The following is a 16,750-nucleotide window of genomic DNA, read 5'->3' as shown; positions in this document are numbered from 1 at the left end:
CAACCTTTTTTTTAATTCATGGAAAGCAGTGCACTAATTAAAATAGCCAGTAGGTGGAGTTGTCCGCTTGTTTTGCAGCAGTTATGCAACTTAACAGACTGAAATTGATCTGTGTACACAGAGCAGACATTAGCTATCTAGCAACAAGATTTAGAAGCCACTTCCCTATTATCTTCCTGTCCAGCTACTTGAGGTGAGGGTGCCTAACTGCTTATTAATCACTGCAGATTGAAATGCATAGAATAGGTGCTGCAGACCCAATATTATCTAACATGCTAACAATGCAGAGAACTGATTGCAGAAAAATGCAAGTAAAAAAACGTTTTTGTTCATTAAACTTAGTTTGATGATGATGCAGTCTGTTGTGTGATTATTTAATTAGGTGCTGTTAGCAAATGTTTTTGTTCATTAAATACAATCTATATTATTAGGTTTATAATGCTGTTTAGCATTTAAAGTCTTCATTTCAAAGCTTTAAAAATAATGTATTAGGTGTTACTTATAACAATTTTTATAGGGGCCTGGAACCTAACTCCCTCACTTTCCATTGACTTACATTATAAACTGGGTTTCAATTTACAACGGTTTCTCCTGGAACCTAACCCCGGCGTAAACTGAGGGCTACCTGTATTTCATATACAAAAATAAACATAAAGAAGCAATGTCTCATATATTTTATACTCTGCAGCTGGTAAAACAAGTAATTGAAAACACATTAAGGGAAAAACTATTTTCTCCCATGTGAGATAGATATTTAGCTTAGTCGCCAACTTGATCCAGTATTCTGTCTTCTTGGGGCAGTTCCCTAATAGATGTATTAAAGAGGGATCAGGAAATAAGCATTTCTTACATACATTAATTGCTGAGGGAATCCACTTTGACCAATGCCTTGGTGTAATATAAGCCCTATGTATTAGTTTATATTGAGTCTCACGCAAGTCAGCCAAGAGAGTTGCTGACCAAACATTCTCAAAACTTTTTATAACAGCGTCTTTTGTTAATTTAAGATGATCTCCCTTTTCCCATTGCTGTATCACTTTACAGAGAACACAATCTGCTTTTGCCTCTACCAGTAAATCATAAATTATTGAGATAGATTTATAACCTTGTCTACCTAATGCACATAATGTGCCCAGTAAGACTTATCCCATATAGCTGTATCTTGTTGAATTAGTTTGTTGACATAATATTTATCTTTTACCTGGTCAAATGTCTACATACAAATTACTGGTATCTAGTAGTTACCCAACCACAGTCAAACCCAATGCTTTCCATTGTCTAGAATCGGGTCAGCAACCTTCGGCTCCCAGATGTTTTGGAACTACATTTCCCATGATGCTCAGATAGCCTAAAGAGTGTCTCAGCATTGTGGGAAATGTAGTTCCAAAACATCTGGGAGCCGAATGTTGCTGACCCCTGGAACCCCAGTCAGACCAGGTATAAAGTATACTTTTCCAGATAAGGGAATAAGCTCTGTGCTCACACCAAGAGCATCCCACATTTTAGACATTGTTTTCCATGCTACTATAGGACCCCTAAATATTATATTTATATTTCCAGGGAGCCTGGCTAGATTATCACATGGGAGAGAACTTAGTGCTAGATGTGATGTCAAGTTACTTTCCAGGTTTCTTGAGATAAAATGTTTAGTTTCACCCACCCAATCTATGCAGTCTAATCAGTATGAAGTTTAGGGCTTTTTTTTATTTAAAGGGATACTAAACCCAAATTTTTTCTTTCATGATTCAGAAAGAGAATGCAATTTTAAGCAAGTTTCTAACTTACTCCTATTATCAATTTTTCTTCGTTCTCTTGCTATTTTTATTTGTAAAAGAATGCATATAAGCTAAGGAGCCAGCCAATTTGTGGTTCAGTACTCTGGACAGCATTTGTTTAATGGTGCTGTCCAATCAGCAAGGACAACCCAGATTGTGAACCAAAAATGGGCCGGCTTCTAAACTTATATTCTTGCTTTTCAAATAAAGATAGCAAGAAAATAAAGAAAAATTGATAAAAGGAGTAAATTAGAAAGTTGCTTAAAATTGCATGCTCTATTTGAATCATAAAAGAAAAAATGTGGGTTCAGTGTCCCTTTAATTAGGATTATGTATGGCTGTACTACATTATCCAATATAAGCACAAAAAAAGTTCTCAGTTTGAGTATGAATTAATATTTGATATGATACTATAAAATTTAAACCATATTGAACAATTTTGATAGATCATCTTCCCTAAAGAATCATTTAGATTTTTCTAGAATTCAAAAAATCTAATTATATTGAAACAATAATCTGTTGAAGAAATGTGTGTGTGTGGAGGGGGAAACTATGAGTAATTGCACGTATTACTAACATAACAATTACTAACATAATAATTAATTATTATTCTCCAAACAATTTAAGGGTTCATGGTTTTATAAAGTTTTCTTCCAAGTTCCAACCTCAATAGAAAAAGTGTGATGTATTATGCTGCCACCTAGTGGCCTGTTACAAAAAACAGTGATTGTGAGTTTTCACTGTCCTGATTTCATGTTGCTATACTAAAGGAAACCGTTATATTTAAAAACAAATTATTCAAATAGGTATCTTAATTTGTATATCACACGGCTGCATAACACATTTACTGCAGCTCAATACAAACTGAACTCTAATGTTTTTTTCTTAAGGCATTAGTATGGCCTATACAGTAATTATAATTATGCTTTTTCAGGGAGATATTGCAAGCAACTTATCAAGCAAACGTGTTTTCTTCCCACTGCTTTTGGGTAGTTATGTTTTCATTACATTTTGTTACACAATTCCACAACTAAATAAATAACCACAAGATAATTTTCTGGAAGCAAAATCATACACACCTTTTCTACTGAGTACTACAGCAACGAATTCATATAATACTACGCATGCGCTTGGGGAGCCTTATACTTTGCGCATGCGTCGTCTTTGTGTTTGTGTCTCCATAGTAACCAGTGTTCTCGCTAAAGTGCTGAAAGATGCGACTCAAACGTTTTCTGCTCCGGTATTACCCGCCCGGTAAGTAACCTTTTACTCTCACATTCCTTACCTAATACACATCCATGTGTCATACGCACAACAGAGTATTTGTTTTAGTTTTAGGATAATTTGTGTGTTTCTTACGAATAGCAACCTGCGTTTCTTCTGCACACACAGCCCTTTGTTGTTTGTTGTACATAGAACTTGTAAGAGCAAAGAAACTTCTGTTTACATCCACCAGAATAGTGTGACCATGTGAAAAAATAACTACGTCGCACACTGTTTCAAGTTATGCTTTATACATACAGTAATATATTGAATAGAAAAGCTTTGCAATGGTCTTGGAAGTAAGTTAAAGGGACATGAAACCCAACATTTTTTCTTTCATGATTCATAAACAGCATGCAATTTTAAACAACTTTCCAATTTATTTGTATTATCTAATTTGCTTCATTCTCTTGATATCCTTTGTTGAAAAGCACATATAAATAGGCTCAGGAGCTGCTGATTGGTGGCTGCACATATATGCCTTGTGTTGTTGGCTTACCCATGTGCATTGCTATTTCTTAAACAAAGGAAACCAAAAGAATGAAGCAAATTAGATATTAGAAGTACATTGGAATGTTGTTTAAAATTCTATTCTCTAACTGAATCATAAAATAAATATTTGGGGTTTCATGCCCCTTTAATTCCAGTAATGGTTTAGGAGTTACTGTCCCTGTTTTTTTTGTTTGTTTTGTTATTGCTTTTTTTCATTGCCTTCAGAGAGACTGAAGTAAAAGCTAAGATAAAGTTATGTTAAAAATGATACCTCAGTATTGTTTTTTTTACCTACTACAGATTCTCTTTGGCTAACAAGGGCAACTGCCTCTGCTTTATTGATTGAGAGGAACATATATATGCACGTGTGATTATTAAAGGGACAGTCAACACCAGAATTTTTGTTGTTTAAAGAGATAGATAATCCCTTTATTACCCATTCCCCAGTTTTGCATAACCAACACAGTTATAGTGATACACGTTTTACCTCTGTGATTACCTTGTATCTAAGCCTCTGCCGACTGCCCCCTTATTTCAGTTCTTTTCACAGACTTGCATTTTAGCCAATCAGTGCTCACTCCTGGGTAACTTCACGTGTGTGAGCTCAATGTTATCTATATGAAACACATGAACTAACACCCTCTAGTGGTAAAAAAAACTGTCAAAATGCATTCAGATTAGAGGCGCCCTTCAAGGTCTAAGAAATTAGCATATGAACCTCCTAGGTTTAGCTTTCAACTAAGAATACCAAGAGAGCAAAGCAAATTTGACTGTCCCTCTAAACATTGTTTTTTTGAGGAGGTGAACATGAATTTAAAAGATGTAATACATTTTTTTTCCAAGTTTATTTTTTATTGAAAACAAAGCTGTTGTACATACATTATTGAGAAGCGAAACATCTCACTTCTTTAGAGGTTGTACATGTAAGAAATAACATATACATTCAAATAATGTATAAGAAATCCGCCTATTAGCAGCAGCATTGATTCCAGATCCCATCAGCATACAAATAAGCTTGTCATTTCCTAAATTATTACCTAATTTTCCATTAAACTTGTGAATTCTCAGATCCGGGGGAATTTGTGCCACGCGTAGTTGGGAGAGGAAAGGGGTAGCAGACGATTATGTTCTCATTGAGAGCTATCATGTTAAGGTGTTTAAGGGTTACCAGCAGTGGGAGTGGTCCTAACGCTGCTTTTTAACGCCCGCTGGTATTACGAGTCTTGCAGGTACAGGTGTACCGCTCACTTAGGTTTTTTTAGATAGTATTTTATTTAGGGGGTTGGTTGTGTGGGTGGTGGGTTTTACTGTTGGGGGGGGGGTTGTTTGTATTTTTATTTACAGGTAAAAGAGCTGATTACTTGGGGGCAATGCCCCGCAAAAGGCCCTTTTAAGGGCTATTGGTAGTTTAGTTTAGGCTAGGGTTTTTTTTTATTTTGGGGGGCTTTTTTATTTTAATAGAGCTATTAGATTAGGTGTAATTAGTTTAAATTTATGTAATTTGTTTATTATTTTCTGTAATTTAGTGTTTGTTTTTTTTGTACTTTAGCTAATTTAATTTAATTTTGGTAATTGTATTTAATTTAGTTAATTTATTTAATTATAGTGTAGTGTTAGGTGTTATTGTAACTTTGTTAGGTTAGGTTTTATTTTACAAGTACTTTTGTATTTAATTTAGCTAGGTAGTTATTAAATAGTTAATAACTATTTAATAACTATTCTACCTAGTTAAAATAAATACAAACTTGCCTGTAAAATAAAAATAAACCCTAAGCTAGCTACTAGTTATATTGTAGCTAGCTTAGAGTTTATTTTATAGGTAAGTATTTAGTTTTAAATAGGAATTATTTAGGTAATGATAGGAATATTTATTTATATTTATTTAAATTATATTTAAATTAGGGGGTGTTAGGTTTAGGGTTAGAGTTAGGATTATGGGTTAATAACTATAATATAGTGGCGGCGACGTTGGGGCGGCAGATTAGGGGTTAATAAATGTAGGTAGGTGGCGGGGACATTGGGGGAGACAGATTAGGGGTTAATAAATATAATGTAGGTGTTGACGATGTTGGGGGCAGCAGATTAGGGGTTCATAAGTATAATGTAGGTGGCGGTGGTGTCCGGAGCGGCAGATTATGAGTTAGTAAGTATAATATGGGTGTCAGCGATGTTGGGGGCGGCAGATTAGGGGTTAATAAGTGTAAGATTAGGGGTGTTTAGACTCAGGGTTCATGTTAGGGTGTTTGGTGCAGACATAACTTTTATTTCCCCATAGGAATCAATGGGACTGCGTTAGTGAGTTATACACTGTTTTTTTGCAGGTGTTAGACTTTTTTTCAGCCGGCTCTCCCCGTTGATCCCTATGGGGAAATCGTGCACAAGCATGTTACATCATCTCACCGCTGACTTAAGCAGCGCTGGTATTGGAATGAGATTTGGAGCAAAATTTTGCGCTACGCTCACTTTTTGTCTTTTAACGACGGGTTTGAAAAAACTTGTAATACCAGCACTGTATGTAAGTGAGCGGTGAGAGAAAACTGCTCGTTAGCATCGCATAGCCTCTAACGCAAAACTTGTAATCTAAGCGTATGTGTTTAACTCATGAAAAAGTACCAAGCAGGTGCCGCAGAGCATTGCTGGTATCAAGTAGATAAGGCTGCTGACCCAAGCAGCAGTGGTTATTGCACAACCCAGCTGTGTGATTATCGCTGCTGATTGGGTGACTATCAGTTTCCACTTGGGACCATCAGTGCTCTGTGGCTCCCCAGTAGTATTTTAACTGTGGTTTAAACACATAACATTGCAGGGTCACTAATGTTAAAATGACATGCTCTAACAAATTGTCCCTGAAGGCTTGCCCATCATAGACCATTGGTTAAGCAATAGAGTATTGTTATAGCGTATTTGAATGCTAATGTTGTGGTTATAAGACATCAAATATGGTCTGTTAAAGGGACAGTTTACTCCAAATGTATTATTGTTTAAAATGATAAATAATCCCTTTATTACCCATTCCCCAGTTTTGCATAACCAACACTGTTATATTAATATACTTTTACCTCTGTGATTACCTTGTATCTAAGCCTGTGCAGATTCCCCCTCATCTCAGTTCTTTTGACAGACTTACATTTTAGCCAATCAGTGCTGACTCATAAATAACTCCACGGGAGTCAGTACAATGCTATATATATGGCACACATGAACTAGCTCTGTGTAGCTGTGAAAATGCACTGAGATAAGAGATGACCTATAAGGGCTTCCAAATTAGCAAATGAGCCTACCTAGGTTTAGCCTTCAACAAACAATACCAAGAGAACTAAGCCAATTTGATAATAAAAAGTTGCTTAAAATTGCATGCGCTATCTGAATCATGAAAGAAACAAAATTGGGTTTCATATCCCTTTAATAATTCAGATAGGGTATGCAATTTTAAACAACTTTCTAATTTACTCATATTATCACGTGTTCTTTGTTCTCTTTGTATCTTTATTTTTAAAAGTAGGAATGTAAGCTTAGGAGCCAGCCCATTTTTGGTTCATTCCATGGGTAGCACTTGCTGATTAGTGGCTACATTTAGCCACCAATTATCAAGTGGTACCCAGGTGCTGAACAACACCTGGACTGTGGCATGCCGGAGGGGGATCCATGCCAAAACTCCCATGGAAAATTACATAGTTGATGCAGAGTCTGTTTTTAACCCATAAAGGGCATAAATCACCTGACATTCCTAAATTGTTTGGAATAACGTGCTTTAAAACATCAGGTATGATGTTGTATCGATCAGGTAGTGTAAGGGTTACGCCCACTTCACAGTGACAGACCAAACTCCCTGTTTAAAGGTACAGTCTACACTAGAATTTTTATTGTTTTAAAAGATAGATAATCCCTTTATTACCCATTTCCCAGTTTTGCATAACTAACACATTTATAATAATATACTTTTAACCTCCGTGATTATCTTGTATCTAAGCCTCTGCAAACTGCCCCTTTTTTCAGTTCATTTGACAGACTTGTAGTCAAGCCAATCAGTGCCTGCTCCCAGATAACTTCTCGTGCACGAGCACAGTGTTATCTATATGAAATACGTGAACTAACACCATCTAGTGGTGAAAAACTGTTAAAATGCAATCTGAAAGAGGTGGGCTTCAAGGTCTAAGAAATTAGCATATGAACCTCCTAGGTTAAGCTTTCAACTAAGAATACCAAGAGAACAAAGCAAAATTGGTGATAAAAGTAAATTGGAAAATTGTTTAAAATTACATGCTCTATCTGAATCATGAAAGTTTATTTTGGCCTAGACTGTCCCTTTAACGCACTGCAAACAACCGCAAACAGTCCATTTGCACAACCGCAAACTCCCCATTTGCACAAGGTTGGATACCAAGCTAGCCATGTCCCGTTCCTTGTCCTCACTGATGTCATTGAAGGTCTCTTCCTCCACCCCGCCACGTACAACACCAAGGGTCCCCGAAAGGTGACAACAAGCCCCCTGGGACGCCTGCTGTGTTTGGTGTTCCACCTCCTCAAAGCCACCTTCCTCCTCTGACTCCTCTTCTTCAGACTCCTCTCTCTGCGTTGCCTCTCTCTGCGTTATTATAAGGTGTGTTAAGTAGTACTATTCCTATCAGTTTAATCCCTGTTACGTCCCCTATCAGGAGACGTGTATATGGCATCGATTTTAGGAACCGGGAGATGGAAAACGATGCTTGGTCGGTCCTCCTACTTCAAATTTGGGGCACTGCGCGTGCAATCTAATGTGCCACCAGATAGGAGTGGTGTGTTAAGTAGTACTATTCTTATCAGTTTAATCCCTGTTATGTCCCCTATCAGGGGACGTGTATATGGCATCGATTTTAGGAACCGGAAAAAAGATGCTTGGTCGGTCCTCCTACTTCAAATTTGGGGCACTGCGCGTGCAATCTAATATGCCACCAGATAGGAGTGGTGTCTTAAGTAGTTCTATTCTTATCAGTTTAATCCCTGTTACGTCCCCTATCAGGGGACGTGTATATGGCATCGATTTTTGGAACCGGGAGATGGGAAAAGATGCTTGGTCGGTCCTCCTACTTCAAATTTGGGGCACTGCGCGTGCAGTCTAATGTGCCACCAGATATGAGTGGTGTGTTAAGTAGTTCTATTCTTATCAGTTTAATCCCTGTTACGTCCCCTATCAGGGGACGTGTATATGGCATCGATTTTAGGAACCGGGAGATGGAAAAAGATGCTTGTTCGGTCCTCCTACTTCAAATTTGGGGCACTGCGCGTGCAATCTAATGTGCCACCAGATATGAGTGGTGTGTTAAGTAGTTCTATTCTTATCAGTTTAATCCCTGTTACGTCCCCTATCAGGGGACGTTTATATGGCATCGATTTTAGGAACCGGGAGATGGAAAAAGATGCTTGGTCGGTCCTCCTACTTCAAATTTGGGGCACTGCATGTGCAGTCTAATGTGCCACCAGATATGAGTGGTGTGTTAAAGGGACAGTATACACTCATTTTCATATAACTGCATGTAATAGACACTACTATAAAGAATAAGATGCACAGATACTGTAATCCAAATCCAGTATAAAACTGTTTAAAAACTTACTTAGAAGCTCTCAGTTTAGCTCTGTTGAAAAGGTAGTTGGAAAGCCCACTGCAAGTGGGAAATAAAACCTTCCCCCTTATTTTGCATATGAAAAGACCCTTTACACAAACAGGACAAGCTGGAGTAGGTAGCTGACAGTATTCACATAAAACATTGGGGCTTGGTTAGGAGTCTGAAAATCAGAGCAATGTTATTTAAAAATAAGGAAAACTATTCTTTTTTTTTTTTTTTTTTAAATTTATGGGCTATATAAATAGATCATCTACAAAACATCTATGCAAAGAAAAAATGAGTGTATAATGTCCCTTTAAGTAGTTCTATTCTTATCAGTTTAATTCCTGTTACGTCCCCTATCAGGGGACGTGTATATGGCATCGATTTTAGGAACCGGGAGATGGAAAAAGATGCTTGGTCGGTCCTCCTACTTCAAATTTGGGGCACTGCGCGTGCAATCTAATGTGCCACCAGATAGGAGTGGTGTGTTAAGTAGTACTATTCCTATCAGTTTAATCCCTGTTATGTGCCTTTTTTTGGTTTGGTTTTTGAAGCCACAGTGCAGCACCAGAGGCCAGAAAAATTAGGCATGTACACATGCCTGAAAAATTAGGTATTGTTGCAGCCGCTGCTGTAGCAGCGACCAGAAAAATTGATGTTTGTTTCCCAGGCAGAAAGTGCCCTAAAACATTGCGGCTTGAACCCTAGTTGGTGGTGGATAAGTCACGCAAGTCATCCGGCATTCAGAGATAAAATACAGCAGCGTGTGGACCATTTTTAGCCGAAGGCAGCTCATCTCATCAGGCCTTTTTTAGTCGAATGTATCGCCCACTGTCAGTCCCTTCGGGATCCATCCCTCATTCATCTTAATAAAGGTGAGGTAATCTAGACTTTTTTGACCTAGGCGACTTCTCTTCTCAGTGACAATACCTCCTGCTGCACTGAAGGTCCTTTCTGACAGGACACTTGAAGCGGGGCAGCCAGAAGTTCTATCGCAAATTGGGATAGCTCAGGCCACAGGTCAAGCCTGCACACCCAGTAGTCAAGGGGTTCATCGCTCCTCAGAGTGTCGATATGTGCAGTTAAGGCGAGGTAGTCTGCTACCTGTTGGTCGAGTCGTTCTCTGAGGGTGGACCCCGAAGGGCTGTGGCGATGCGTAGGACTTAAAAAGCTCTGCATGTCCTCCATCAACAACATGTCTGTAAAGCGTCCTGTCCTTGCCGGCGTGGTCGTGGGAGGAGGAGGATTACTTTCACCTCTTCCCCTGTTAGATTCCCGTTGTGCTGTGACATCACCCTTATACGCTGTGTAAAGCATACATTTTAATTTATTTTGGAACTGCTGCATCCTTTCCGACTTGCGGTAATTCGGTAACATTTCAGGCACTTTATGCTTATACCGGGGGTCTAGTAGCGTGGACACCCAGTACAGGTCGTTCACCTTCAGCTTTTTTATACGAGGGACCCTTAACAGGCACGACAGCATGAAAGACCCCATTTGCACAAGGTTGGATGCCGAGCTACTCATGTCCCGTTCCTCGTCCTCAGTGATCTCACTGAAGGTATGTTCTTCCCCCCAGCCACGTACAACACCACGGGTACCAGATAGGTGACAACGAGCACCCTGGGATGCCTGTTGTGGTTGGTCTTCCTCCTCCTCCTCCTCCTCAAAGCCACATTCCTCCTCTGACTCCTCTTCCTCACAATCCTCTTCCAGCGTTGCCGCAGGTCCAGCAAGCGATGCTGATAAGGCTGTTTCTGGTGGTGATGGTGACCACAACTCTTCCTCTTCACGCTCATCTACGGCCTGATCCAGCCCTCTTCGCAGGGCACGCTCCAGGAAGAAAACAAATGGTATGATGTCGCTGATGGTCCCCCTCTTCTTCTTCTCTTCTAGCGGGCACCCATGTGACATCCACGGACGCATCGTCCTCATCAACCGCTTCACTTGTATTTGACAAGTCAACAAAGGAAGCAGCAGCAGGTACAACATCATCATCATCACACCGTACGTCCATGTGTGTAATGCTGCCTGACTGAGACATATCCCTGTTATCTACATCCTCTGGCAATAATGGTTGCGCATCACTATCACTCATTTCTTCCAACTGATGTGTAAATAACTCCTCTGACAGATCAAGTGAAGCGGCTGTGGTGCTAGTGTTGGTGGTGGCGGCAGGCGGGCGAGTGGTGCCCGAAGCGAAGCTGGAGGAGGATGGTGCGTCAAGGTTCTGAGCGGAAGCTGTAGAAGATTGGGTGTCCTGTGCTAGCCAGTCAACTATGTCCTCAGAGTCAGAAATGTTCGAGTTCAGGGTACGTGGCCTCTGAACACTGAGCATTATTCTAGGGCCAAAGGGAATCACAGCACAACGAACATGACGGCCCCTGCGGGGTGGCCTGCCTCTGCCTGTCATTTTTTTTTTCGATTAGTGGTACTATGCGTGCAAGCTACTGTGACAACAGATATGAGTGGCACTGTGCACTGGCAGAAGTTGGCAGAGTAAACGCTGTAGGCCTGACACACACGCTTGCAGACAACTAACTGCTATTCAATCTATTACAGTCAAAAAAGTGTTGTTTTTTTTTTTAAATGTACACTACTTTTACACCAGATATGAGTTTCACTGGGGTGATACTGTGCCCTGGCAGGCAGGCACTTAAACGCACATGTGTGAAGGAAACTGACTGCTAATATTTAACACAGTCAAAAAAGTGTTTGTTTTTTTAAATCTACACTACTGTTACACCACATATGAGTTGCACTGGGGCGACACTGTGCCCTGGCAGGCAGGCACTTAAACGCACACGTGTGAAGGAAACTGACTGCTATTATTTAACACAGTCAAAAAAGTGGTGTTTTTTTAAAATCTACACTACTGTTACACCACATATGAGTTGCACTGGGGTGACACTGTGCCCTGGCAGGCAGGCAGGCACTTAAACGCACACGTGTGAAGGAAACTGACTGCTATTATTTAACACAGTCAAAAAAGTGTTGTTTTTTTAAATCTACACTACTGTTACACCACATATGAGTTGCACTGGGGTGACACTGTGCCCTGGCAGGCAGGCACTTAAACGCACACGTGTGAAGGAAACTGACTGCTATTATTTAACACAGTCAAAAAAGTGTTGTTGTTTTTAAATCTACACTACTGTTACACCACATATGAGTTGCACTGGGGTGACACTGTGCCCTGGCAGGCAGGCACTTAAACGCACACGTGTGAAGGAAACTGACTGCTATTATTTAATACAGTCAAAAAAGTGTTTTTTTTTAAATCTACACTACTGTTACACCACATATGAGTTGCACTGGGGTGACACTGTGCCCTGGCAGGCAGGCACTTAAACGCACACGTGTGAAGGAAACTGACTGCTATTATTTAACACAGTCAAAAAAGTGTTTTTTTTTTTAAAATCTACACTACTGTTACACCAGATATGAGTTGCACTGGGGTGACACTGTGCCCTGGCAGGCAGGCACTTAAACGCACACGTGTGAAGGAAACTGACTGCTATTATTTAACACAGTCAAAAAAGTGTTTTTTTTTTTTAAATCTACACTACTGTTACACCAGATATGAGTTGCACTGGGGTGACACTGTGCCCTGGCAGGCAGGCACTTAAACGCACACGTGTGAAGGAAACTGACTGCTATTATTTAACACAGTCAAAAAAGTGTTGTTGTTTTTAAATCTACACTACTGTTACACCACATATGAGTTGCACTGGGGTGACACTGTGCCCTGGCAGGCAGGCACTTAAACGCACACGTGTGAAGGAAACTGACTGCTATTATTTAACACAGTCAAAAAAGTGTTGTTTTTTTTTAAATCTACACTACTGTTACACCAGATATGAGTGGTGGCACTGGGCAAGTGGGCACAGTATACGCTGTGAGCCGGACACACACGCTGGCAGGCAACTGCAATTAGATTACACAGTAAAAAACAAACAAAAGCAGCCCTAAAAAGGGCTTTTTGGGGTGCTGTCCTTACAGCAGAGATCAGATGAGTCCTTCAGGACTGTAGTGGACACTGAATATACTAGCCTAGCTATAGATTTCCCTACTAAATCAGCAGCAGCTACACTGTCCCTCCTCTCACTAACAATGCAGCTTCCGAATGAATCTAAAATGGATGCTGTCCAGGAGGTAGGAGGGTCTTGGAGGGAGGGTCTGCTGCTGATTGGCTGGAATGTGCCTGCTGACTGTGAGGTACAGGGTCAAAGTATTACTCAATGATGACGAATAGGGGGCGGATCGAACATCGCATATGTTTGCCCGCTGCGGCGAACGCGATCATGCTATGTTAGCCGGGAACTATTCGCCGGCGAACAATTCGCGACATCACTAGTCATTTTTCATTATCATGGATTATATAAGTTATAGGGGGATTTTGTTTATGTCAGACCTTCATTTTAAAATGAACATGATTGATGCAAATTTTCAATGTAAATCTCAGTTTCCCCATAAATTTGGAATCAATATTCTGAACGTTGATAAATCAACAGGTTTTAAGAGGTGAGTTATTGGATTACTTTGCATGTAGCATTTGGGGAATGCAGAAAAATCCTATTAATGTGCATTTCAAATTTTAAATACTGAATGAACAAAACTAATTTAGAACAAAAACATATTTGGATGAATAGTCAAACAGACAAGGGTATTTCTTGGTAGTTTGTGTCAGTGACCTGTTTTTCTTTTTTTTTTTGAGGATATAAACTGAGATCTCTCATGGCCTATTCAGTCTTACTTCTGTGTAGAGGTTTATTCAGTCTTTTAAAATCAGGTCATTTTTCTAAACTAAAGTTCTGATATTATCGATGTGGAATCTGTTGCCTCTACAAATAACAAGTTTTGTTTTGCAATTGTTTAAATCATTTTGCTCTTCTTATTCGTTAGGTATTATACTGGAATATGAGAAAGGTGGGGAACTCATGACCAAGTCCATAGATTTACTGGACCTCTCTCCCAAGTAAGTCACATCCATAAATATACCTGTAAAGAATAGTTTTTGTGTGCCTTAAACAGACATTAATCTTAACATTTCATCTCCACAAAAAATTAAAACTAAGTGCTTTTGGTTTTGCATTCATTGATTATGAATCCAATTTTTTTTCTTTAATTATTTAGATAGAACATGTGATTTTAAACAACTTTCCAATTTATTTCTATGATGTAATTTATTTTGTACTCTTGGTATCCTTTGTTGAAAACGATACCTAGGTAGGCTCAGGAGCTGCTGATTGGTGACTGCACATTGCTGCTTCTTCAACAAAAGATATCAAGAGAATGAAGCAAATTAGATTAAAAAAAAAAAAAGTAAATCGGAAAGTTGTTTAAAATTGTATTCAATATCTGAATCATGAAAGAAAAATTTTGGGTTTCATATCCTTTTAATCATTGTTAAAATGTGTTCTTCAGTGTTGAACGCTATATACTTGTTCTATGGTACAAAGAGTTTTCTGTTATGTCATTGTTTTGACGATCTAGGGGCATATATATAAAACTCCGTATGGAGCTTGATGCCCCATGTTTCCTGAAGGCTCGCGGGAAACAGAAGTTATGAAGCAGCAGTCTCCATAACCTGTCCGCCTGCTCTGAGGCCGCAGACAGAAATTGCAAGAAATCAACCTGATCGAATACAATCGGGTTGATTGACACCCCCTGCTAGCGGCTGATTGGTCACGAATCTGCAGGGGGCGGCATTGCACCAGCAGTTCACAAGAACTGCTGGTGCAATGATTAACGCAGTGAGCGTATGCAGTCGGCATTTATCGATGTGCAGCGGACATCGATCCGCTATATCGGATTATGTCCGCTCGCACAATCATAAATATGACCCAAGGACTTTTGGCATTAAAAACAATTATAAATAAATATTTGTCTTGAAAAGTAATAGTGACCCCACATAAAGCATGCTTAATATTTAGTAGTGACTCCTTTTGCTGTTTGCATTCTGCAGGACTGCTGTGGACCCACTTGTTGAGGAAATTCAGAAAACAGAACCGCTTATTACTGCATCACGTACACAGCAAGTAAAACAGCTCATCCTGAGGCTCCAGGAAAAGATAGGCCAGCAAGATCATCACAAATTCTACCTGTTCAAGGTACGTCTGGCACCTACAAAAACCTAGTAGCAATGCTGGTAGCTTGAATGTCACTCACTACAGTATTTTCACTATAGGCCAGATTATGAGTGGAGCGCTAACAGTTATCTGCAAGCGAAAAGGGGTTTATCGCAGGTGTTTGTGCGCATCAGGTGTTTTGGTCGTATTACAAGTTAAAAGTAAACGCAGTCGCTTGAGCACACTTAAAGTTAATACTCGGGATAGAGCATCCTCAGTGCTCTGGTTAACTGTTTTGCGAAACAAAAAAGTGTAACAAAACACATCAAAAATACATTACAAAGTACAGTTACACTCATAATAGCACAAATAATAATAGCACCTCAAAGATATGAGGTCTCAGGTTTTAGAAAAAAAAGGTAGGCAAAGGGCTTTAACATAGACATACATATATATATTTATGTCTAAAGATGTATATATAAGTACAGATATATTTATATGTGTATATATCTAATTACAGATAAATCTAATCATTTAAATACGTATGTACACACATATAGACATATATATATAAATACTTTGGAGCCTTTTACAGTTAAGTAGATGAAAACATGTAAAAACGTATTTATGAAATATTAAATTTTAATAAAGTGCCCCAAGGCAGAACATACACTGATCTGAGATGTCATTGCAGAAAATGCATTATGTCTGCAGAAAGAGCAGGACACATGCAGGAACTGTTAGTGCTTTAACTTTGCAGCACTGCTCCACATCAGGCTGTTCTCTTCCAAGAGTGCTGTGCTCTGGCTATATTGTATAAGTTTTCCTTAAGACAGCGCATCAACAGCAAAGTGCTGTTTAAAGTGAACAGTCAAATATGCAGTAAAGCTGCAAAGCAGCAGCCCATTGATTGACTGGCTCTCTGATTGTTTTCAATCCCAACCCCTAGCCTTTCACAGTCTGCTGTTTTTTTCTAAATATAAGCCATTCTTATGAGCAATGCACCTTTTTTATTATTACATTTCTATGTTAGACCAAGAGAAAAGGAAACAAATTTATTCAAGAGACTTTTTACAATTTATTTTTTTTGTCTGCAGCTAATTTGAAATCCAATTTTCAACTGCTGAAATATATTATAAAAAAACTTAACTTCAGTTAATCAATACATTGCATTTCAACTGGTGATTTAGTGTAACTGCCTAATTTAAAATGGATTTTTATTTAAAAATAACCTGCAGAAAAATTTTCACTTAAAAAAATCTCATCGCAGAAAGTGAAAAGATGTTCTGCCTCTGGGATAAAGTGTTATACAGTGTATTTACTGTAATTATTTCACATTCCAATGTTCTGCACATAGCAGAATATGTTCTATGTATTTTTAAATAGAGATTCCTCTATATATCTGGATATATCTATACCTATATATAATCATCTAAATATATAGGTATAAATATATATTTGTGCAAAAAAAACATCAGATATATGTACAAATATGTATTTATGAATAAATAGAACATATTCTTCTATGTGAAGAACATTGGAATGTCAAATATTCATATTTTTA

At 38.8% G+C, this 16,750-nt stretch overlaps 1 protein-coding gene across 1 annotated transcript in view; it reads left to right on the top strand.

Moving 5' to 3' along the window:
• The first annotated feature begins 2,989 nt into the window (after nucleotides 1-2,989).
• The window catches only part of LOC128657210 (dynein assembly factor with WDR repeat domains 1), a 61,876-nt gene continuing 48,115 nt past the window's right edge, over nucleotides 2,990-16,750 (top strand). The window contains exons 1-3 of the mRNA XM_053711467.1: nucleotides 2,990-3,029; nucleotides 14,021-14,093; nucleotides 15,084-15,228. Of these exons, the coding sequence (XP_053567442.1) occupies nucleotides 2,990-3,029; nucleotides 14,021-14,093; nucleotides 15,084-15,228 (258 nt within the window). The remainder of the gene's footprint in view (nucleotides 3,030-14,020; nucleotides 14,094-15,083; nucleotides 15,229-16,750) is intronic.

The sequence above is a fragment of the Bombina bombina genome, chromosome 4 (genome assembly GCF_027579735.1).
Source record: "Bombina bombina isolate aBomBom1 chromosome 4, aBomBom1.pri, whole genome shotgun sequence".
Taxonomy (NCBI): domain Eukaryota; kingdom Metazoa; phylum Chordata; class Amphibia; order Anura; family Bombinatoridae; genus Bombina; species Bombina bombina.
The sequence above is the reverse complement of the archived record's forward strand: the minus strand, read 5'-3'. Positions and strand labels throughout refer to the sequence as shown.